Here is a 9,404-nt window from a genome sequence, read left to right on the forward strand (position 1 = left end):
TTGGTACGATTCAATTTTCCCCTACTATGTAAGCATATGAGCATTTTTATTATAAGTAAAAGGAATTCTACTATTGAAAGTGCGTCAGAAAACGCTTTCGTTTTGGTCGGAGAATTATATATGCATAATGAATAATATGTACATTTAATAATAAATTATAGCAATTCGCATTGATTGACCTCGAGGTCTATCGGTCGTTAAATTGTTTTATCTTATCTCAACAGATTATGATTGTAAAATCCAAAAATAAAATTAACTCGAAAAAAATTAAACATGTTATTTCTATAAATGATTTTTAATATTATTGTTTTGATCTTCTTTTTTTATCCTTAATATTTCAGAGATATTTTTATCATTTGATATTTTTTTCGATTGCAACATTAGAAAATATGCGTTAGCAAATGTTATCATACAAAATTTGTTACGTTATTCATCTACTTTTTTTCTTAATTTTATTAATCTATCACGAGTATAATATTTTAATAAATAATATTTAACAGATAATAGAATAAAATATATTAGGATATTTGTACGGACAGATATATAGACATTAGCACACAGTGATTGAGTTTCGTGCCAAGTAATTGTAAGTACGATATTAAAAAATAAATGACATTCGCATCAGTAATAAATATGCAATGATTTATTATTCTGTTCGCATAAAACTGTTCGAGACCACAAAAATTTGAATCGGTTCTAACAACAGACATTCAAGGCAATTGAATCACACAATTCACCCTGTGTTTCAAGGACAGCTTTTTTATCTTTTTGATATAAATCCTCTAAAGGCTCCTGTTGAGCAACTCTTCACAAAACCTCACTATCGCCTGTTTTGCTCCCTTTTCCAATCGAACGTGGAAACTAGCTATAACATATTCATTCAGGATTCGCTATCTCTTCCAATTTGAAAGGCTGTGAGGAATGCATGAGAAAATATACTTTATTGAAGCTGTTAGGTTTCATTGTGTCGATCGTTTATCGATTGTCTATAGTCTTAGCTTATCGAGTGTCACGATCAAAGGACACACAGTAGAGGAACATATACGGCCATGAAGATGCTTCGTAATTCCTGCTATACCTCCATGCTATTTAAATTATTCAGTCGCTAAGTAGTATTAGCTTGTTAATAGATTATTTGCAACGAAAACGAACAGTGTATTTAGTCGATCAAAAATCATAGAAGTTAATAAACGATTTTTTTATCGATTCTTTTATTACAGAAAAATTGATTTCGTGGACTAGAAAACGATCGCGTTATTCGCCTCCTTTTATGATAAGTATAACGCGAACAATTGTAGACATTACTGTATATTTTTACATTACTCTGATTTTACATATACTGTTTGGGTTAAGATGAGAATAGATAAGAAGAGAAAGTCATACATATATTTAGAATAATCTTAAACTACGTGATTCTAACTGTGATCTTCAAAATACCATGTTCGATTTCAGATGTACGGTTATGATTATCTTCAAGTAGATAGATCGATTGGAAAGTCGTTGTCTTTGGCATGTTCCATTCTCTATAGTAGCACAATTGCTCGTGTAAGGACGTAAACAATCGACATCAACAGCAACACTGTAAAAATGTACATGCAGATAAGGGATATACAGTCAGTGGCACAAGAACGTCATCAACAATTCTCTAAAAGAAACCGAATATATTAAAAATTAAAGTTATATTTTGAAAGTACATTACATTCATTAATTATAACATGCATTTACTTACAATTATTATGGCATTCAATCACCATTATTATAGTTTATTATTACGTATATTATTCTGCTTTTTATCAGACGTGCTTTTTCGAAATTTTTTTGCAAACTAAAAATGACATACTCACAAAAAAAGTGTTTAATTTTAAGACATTAAAATGTTTATTCTTGTTTTCATTTTTTTAAATACTTAAAGATGTTTCAGTTTTAAAGGTTTTCAATAAACAAAACACTATGTATTTGGATTTAAAACATTAAAACGTGTAAAATTGAAATATTAATACGGTTTTTTCATTATTAAATGTATATTTTACAAAGATGTTCTAAACGTAACATCTTAAACGTAAACATTTTAAACACTGCATTTCTTAGTGTATTAATCAATGGATTGGCCTTCTCAATCTCCAAATGCAATTCTAATTAGAAATCTGGTCATCAATCATAAAGATAAAACTTTGAGAAAACTGACTATATGAGAAATTTTAACCTCGATATACAATATAAATTACAATAAGCAAATTGTGGTAGTAATAATCGCATTCGATTATTATAATTTAAAGTTTTAAATAGCGCAATGAAGCGATATTAATTTTCTATCGCATTAAGAATCTACTATTTACCAGCAAAAATTGATGAGTTGTGAACATCGATTAAGTCTCATACAAATATCAATTAATTCAATCGCTTTTCGATGTTAGTTAATGTCAGTTAATGTCTTACATGAATTAACAAGTATGGTCGAGTGTTAAACTACAAGGACGCATATTATCTCTTGCAATTTGCACTAATGACAATACTTACAATTGACAATTGACGACGATGTTAAGTAGAAATTATTTTTTATTTTCGTATGCAACATGCGCAGTTACACGTTGCACACTTCGTAAACTTTGAATAGCAAATCGTCAGAATTCTGTATGCGTATATCACGAACTAGATTCGTGATAATATGAAATTGTTGTTAATTCTAAGCTATAAAGCCATAAAGCCATAAAGTTCTGATAAAACTTTATGAGCATTCTCAAGTGAAAATAGACCACTTGGATTAAACATACATGAATAAAAATATTATATTCGCCATATTCGGTCAAGACGATTTTTCCTAATAATATTTCTTATGAATTTATATAATTTCGGTGACGGATGTCACGCGAAGTCTGGGATGTCCTACTCTATGTATCTATGAAACACATGCTGTTTTTTATTTTATTTATTATTATTTTTTAATTTTGTACTGTTAAGAAATAGAAAATAGTAAATTGAAAATATAAAATAGAATTATTTTATTTAACCATGAAATATCAAAATGTCAAATAAGTATTATCTTATTTCAATTAAATGTATATAGTAAATATTATTTGCCTTCCTTATATTTACTACAAAATATTTATTTCAAATAATACTTCTATAAACGCATCCTTTAAATAAATATATATTTATATTTCTAATGAATCTTATTTTAATGTTTCCTCTACACTAAAAATATGTATTTACTATTTTCTATTTTAGCTAACTATTTTCTTCAGCACAGGTCTTCTCTGATAATGTAACTCATTTTATTGGAAAACTTAAAAAATAGTAAAAAATAAAATCCAGTTTATCGTAATAAATCGTTGTAAAATTATACAATTATATGGTATAATTATATGATCATTGCGGATCGATTCAAGGTTGGTTTATATAGATAATATCCTATGATATTAAAAACGGGGGCATTACAGATCCTAAGTACCCTAAACTATATCTAGTTGTCCCTGAACCTGCAAGAACGCCTGTTGCTGTTATGGAGCGTATATAAGACTGTCGGCGTTCTATTACAATGCGCAGTGTTAGATTACCACCTCGTCGACAACAATCGAGCATCACGTTGTTAGAGCTTGGAGAACTTGCTTCCACAGTTACAATTTGTACATTTGCCTAAAGTGTAGTAAAGCTCGCGGATCTTATTGTTCATCATGGAGAACGTACGTGCATCAAATCGGGTTAATGCGATTCGCATCGATAACGACAAGACCACCACCAATTTTATAAAAGATGCACCAAAGATTACGAGATATTCGGTAAGAAGTTAAATAAGTTGAGATAAGAAAATGATAATTCGCGCATATTCTGACATTTTAAAGACTAAATTAGTATTTGATGTTTTTGGGATAATACGTCGACCACTTTATTTCGGAAGAGATATAATTATTGAAGCACTACTTGTTTGTGACTAAAGATAAAACATCTCTTGAGCCCAATTGAATAGATAAACAGTCCCATGCAGCATGAAATATTTCATAAAAGAGATTTTTTTATAAAATCTTTCTAAAATATAAATAGTTCAGGAAATCAAAGTTTTTGAAATATTTTTTTTTACAATATTTGTGCAATATTTCTAAAATATTTTCATGAAATATTTAAGATTCTTATTTTAATGTTTGCAATTTTTTAAAATATCTATAAAATATTTCTAAAATATTTTATTAAAATATTTCAAAAAATGATTCACATAAATATTTTATACCGTGAATATTATTTTATTTATAAGAATGTATCAGTCTTTATTTATTAGTTCTTTTTTATTATTTTCGTCATATATATTATGCATTCGCGTGTTTTCTTTAAAATATTGCTATATTATTTTACGAAAAAAATATGAAGATTTTTTTTGCATATACTTTCGAAATGTTCATATCGAGAGATACGGTTATGTCTTAGGTCAAAAGATTATTAGTGACTCCCAAAGGTCAAAAGAGAGTCGTGCATGTATCTGTGAAAAATTATACCGTTTTCAATTTTTGCTCGAGTATGATATTCTTCCTAAATAAATTATACTTTTCTAAAGGATAGAATGAGTTTCATTCTTTGGTGATGATGTACGCGTAAATGCAGTGCTTTCGTGCGAGATGATCTAATCATTTTCTCACGGTAATTGTAGGGTGTCAGAAATTATTATGCAGATTATTAATTACGCTGAAAAAAACCGTAAGAACTTTTAATGTAAGTATTGACACGCTCCCTTTGACATGACGTAACTCGAACGATGACAATGCGTCTTACACAATTATATCCTTTTGTAAATGTAATGACGCGTAATATTCAGAGAGTGGCTCCTTTAAATGCGACACATATTATCAGCGCATTAAGCAATTAAGCGATTATTTTAAATTATAATTTAGCAAATGATTAAATGACTTATTAGAAGGACATTTTAAATTATACGACGATGAACAATAACGGTGTAACATTCAAGGCAAAGGAGTTTTGCATTCTGCAAGGTTTCCTTACGTTCTAAATAACACGTCATGATATCACATAGCAGCAGAGTAAAACGTCTCAGAAGACATTTGTGTAATATCAGAAAAAATTGAATCAAAATTGAAAAAAAATTAAATCAAATTAAAAACATTTTTCTAAACATTTTCAGAGGATTTTTAATTTTACGTTATTTTATATACATATCTATGTATTTCTAAACCGTATCAGACTCAACAAGCTGACATTATTTGTCGTCATTTTGATGACAAAATGACGTGTTTAACATTTCGACGTCAAAATAACGACAAATAACGTCAACTTTACTGAAAGCGTACATTGCATCTGCATGCGTAGACAGTCTTATCAACTCTTACAAATCACTGCTTGAAAATAGATCAATGACAAATTAGCGTTGGACGACGTTGACCGCGGAATGGTTGCTCGTGACAGAACGTATTGAATAAATGAGACTGTCTCACGCATATCTACATGACGTACAGTGTAATAAGCTGGCGCATCATTAATCATTTCTATGTATAAAAGTCTCTTCTGAATTCTCGACTCGAGGATCGTATGTGCATTGCAGCGTTCCGCGCAAATTACGCTGAATTTACATTTCCTATTGTATAGGAATTGAACGACGCGTGTCTCATGTTCCGATTAAGTATGTACCCCAAGGTACGATCAGGTCTAAATAAGATGTACATCAATCATAAATGGCAACATTCAATAATTTGTCAGTTAATCTCGTCAAATGTCTCCCATCTTCGTTTTATTGTAAAATATTAATTAAATAAATATTAACGCTTTTAATTTTTTAAAATAATTTCTAAACAAATTTAAATAATAAACTAATAAATTAAAAAACAAGAATATCAATTTCTAAATATAAAATTGTATTATAATGTTATAATCTTTTCTTACAGTGTCGAATAATTTTTGTAAAGTCTCACAATTAATATTCTTATTTTTGTAACGTTTTTATTTTAGTTGGCCGATTTGGCTGACGGATCCAGCAACAGTATGGATTATCATATCGAGATAATTAATAAGGATGATAAATTGAGAGTGCTGAAATTCTTAAGAAGGTTCTTCTTCAGAGATGAGCCGCTGAATCAGAGCATTCAATTGATTCCGGAAGGTGAAGACAGTACTTGTGCGGAACTAGAGGAATACTGTTGCAATGCCTCATTTGAAAATAACATGAGTCTAATGGCAGTTTCCGCGAGTGGTACAATCGTTGGAGTTCTGCTCAATGGTAAAGCTGTAGTGGCAATGTTTTGTTAGCTTTATGAATACTCGATTAAACACTTCTTTCTAAAGACGATGTTTTTTTCTCAATGTTTTGAAAAACATTTCGAATTGGCATCGTGTTTACAATTTCGTTTCTCGTTTTATGTCATTTTGATCAATCGCATCTTCTAAGTAATAGTCATCAAGTACATATTTTCAGAAAAGAATTTTAAGTGACGTAAAAAAAATTTCTTATCGACAAAAATACTGAATATTTATTTCCATTTTGACAATAACATCAAAGTGATTCAAATTATTATATTATTATTTGTTGTCCATCGACTGTTGTCTATAATATTTTATTAAATATTATTCTTATTAATTTGATCTCTCATATTTATAAAATGTAAAGAAGCTATATTTATTAATATACATATATTAATGTTTCTTTAGATAAATTTATTTATATTTGTTAATATATGAAAGATAAAAGAAAAAAAAATGTGCACGTATGTATTATCTTTATCTTCTTGAGATATGGATGTGTCGTCTCGCTTGAGTAGATAGAAAAATTGTCAGTTAATTTGAAACGTATCTTAACTGTATTCAAATAAATGCACATCGAGAGAAGAGACTAAAGAAATATAACGGTATCGTGAGGTTACGTAAAATACTACGGATCTCGAATAATACCGTGAGTTATTATCCGATACCGGTTGTGACTCAAAATAGATAATTCATCATGTATTTGCTGATAAATATCTACATTAAAATGCACAAACTATTACACGACATTCGAAAATCGCATTCATAAACGATACATCCTACACGTACAAATCGTTAACGGTACTGCGAAGATGTTAATCACATACATTTAAAATGCGATTTAAAATCAACAATATGAATAAATAATACAATATGTAAATAACAGCTTAAGTTAAATAGAGCAGCAGAAGCAAAAGTAGCAAAGTTAAAAATCACAAAAGGAGATGCTTTTTAAAATTTAAATTTTTTTAAATTTAATATTTTTAAATAAAAAAAAGGAAAGAGAAAAAAGAATAAAAAATATATCTATAAAAATATTTAAAAACATTAAATTTATAAACGAAAAATATTATTGATGCAGCAATAATAGATTTATAATTTATCAGAAAACATATAGAAACATTAACTGAATTTATTTAGATATCATTCGCTTTATCGTTTATTATGCAGAATTATTAATTTGCAAAGTTTATAAAAAAGATCACGTAACACAAGAGTCGAGAAATATAATTCCTTCATTAAAAACTGGAAATACAGCTATAACACGTTTCATATTCAGACAGTGAGATTTCAGTAAGATTTTATATTCAGATAAGTGTAAGTTTTATTAGATAACACGACTGCTATTGCACATAAATGTTTAAGTAATTTAGAATTGGTTTAAATAATTTATAATTAATAAGTAATTTAGAATTAGTTTTTTTATGACAAAAATATTTTTAAAAGATATCTAAATTATTGTTAAATGATGAAACAAATTAAATTATTTAAACATAATAATTATTAAATTATGTTTAAAATATTAAAGAATTTTTAAACATTCGTTACATATTATACATTTATACATTATTTCCGTATTATATTTTAATTAATTTGTGGTTTATTATCCACTTTATAATTGACAGCTGTCAAGATAACATGCAAAATGCATGATAAGACATGCTTATACAAATTATATGTAATATTATATACACAAGAATATATTTAAAATAACTTTTCGATTTTACCCAATAAATATTGAAATGTAAGATAAATCGAGAAAAACTTGTTCGGAATGTTAAAAATTATTGCAAATGATCAATAATAAAGCAATTATATGCGTATATGTCTTATTTTATCGACTTAATTTAATAACTACAAAATATTTCAGCACCTTTAGGAGAAATTTTAAAGCATAATAGAGATCAATAAAAAAATTTTCATTAAGGAACCTGTAGTCTCCTCTAATGTATTTTTAAGGAGCTATATATGTCCTCATTCGGATTGACTGTAAGATACCTTTTTACAAAAACAAAATAAAAAAACGTGAACTATTGTCAGACGTCACATCTGAACGTCGCAATTGAATAAATAGCTCCTTAATTGTGTCAGAGAATACAATTTCCTTAACAAAAGTTAATTTTTTTATGAGAGTCCCTTGAAGTTTATCCCAGAAAATTTGTATGCATGATGTGCATCAACAATGTTAATTTTTTTAAGGATATGTGCATGCTATAAACGTTAATTATTAAACACATTTTAATATCTATGAATTATTCATGTAGTTGTAGATTGATATGGATTTACCTTTTACAGGCAAAATGGATAATCCTCTATCAAATGAAGAACCAGAATATATACGTTCGTGTAAAAACGCGAAATTTAAGAAAATATTGAGATTACTGCATCACCTGGATAAAAGTGTAAACATGGGTGGACGATTTCGAGATTTAAACATTCTGGAGGTCAGAATAATTTCGGTGGACACAAATTGGAGAGGAAGAGGTGTCGGGACGATTCTGATGGGAAAAACAGCGTAAATATTATTTTGCGATATGTTCAAAGATCGATCAAAGTTAGAGATGCGTTTAAGAGAGCGAACGATATCTTCTTGATTTACTTATAAATTGCAGGGAAATGGCAAAGGAACAAGGATATCATTACCTCAGGGCAGACTGTACGTCCGTTTTTTCCGCTAAGATGTGCGAACGACTTGGTTACGAGCAGATATATAAAATTAATTATAAGGACTACGTGGATGAGGATGGAAAACCAATCTTTTCACCTGTATCGCCACACGTAGCGGCTGTCTCATATGTAAAGAAATTATAAAAATAAAGTTGAAAGATATGGAATTCAAGAGAGTAGTATACATTTGGAATGAACAAAAGTTTGTGTAAAGAATAATAAGAAAATATATTATTATCTTATGTCGTTTATATTAAAAATATATAGCAGTGTTACTATAGTAAAAAAAAATAAATAAAATATATTTTATAATTTACTGCATGTGTATAAAAATATGCACATCGTTATATCTAAATGTAATCATTGTAAATACAATAATTACTTTAAGAATAATGATTAGATTTGAGATAGCATAGATGTCTGTACATTTATACATGCGCAAAAAATGTATTATTGATAAATATTTATCGCTGAGATCTATGTATATATATATATATATAATG

General features: G+C 28.2%; 1 protein-coding gene across 3 annotated transcripts in view; it reads left to right on the top strand.

The window, feature by feature from the left end:
• Window positions 1–9,154, top strand: part of LOC108748605 (dopamine N-acetyltransferase-like) — a 13,602-nt gene extending 4,448 nt beyond the window's left edge. The window contains exons 1-4 of one of the 3 annotated variants that reach the window (XM_018486846.1): window positions 3,656–3,776; window positions 5,947–6,214; window positions 8,530–8,749; window positions 8,847–9,149. In XM_018486846.1, coding sequence (XP_018342348.1) covers window positions 3,672–3,776; window positions 5,947–6,214; window positions 8,530–8,749; window positions 8,847–9,045 — 792 coding nt within the window. In that variant the 5' untranslated portion in view covers window positions 3,656–3,671 and the 3' untranslated portion in view covers window positions 9,046–9,149. Of the gene's footprint in view, window positions 1–3,655; window positions 3,777–5,413; window positions 5,635–5,946; window positions 6,215–8,529; window positions 8,750–8,846 lie in introns of those variants that run through there. The other 2 variants (XM_018486844.1, XM_018486845.1) reach the window with 2 other exon arrangements.
• The last annotated feature ends 250 nt before the right edge of the window (window positions 9,155–9,404 follow it).

The sequence above is a fragment of the Trachymyrmex septentrionalis genome, unplaced genomic scaffold (genome assembly GCF_001594115.1).
Source record: "Trachymyrmex septentrionalis isolate Tsep2-gDNA-1 unplaced genomic scaffold, Tsep1.0 scaffold24, whole genome shotgun sequence".
Taxonomy (NCBI): domain Eukaryota; kingdom Metazoa; phylum Arthropoda; class Insecta; order Hymenoptera; family Formicidae; genus Trachymyrmex; species Trachymyrmex septentrionalis.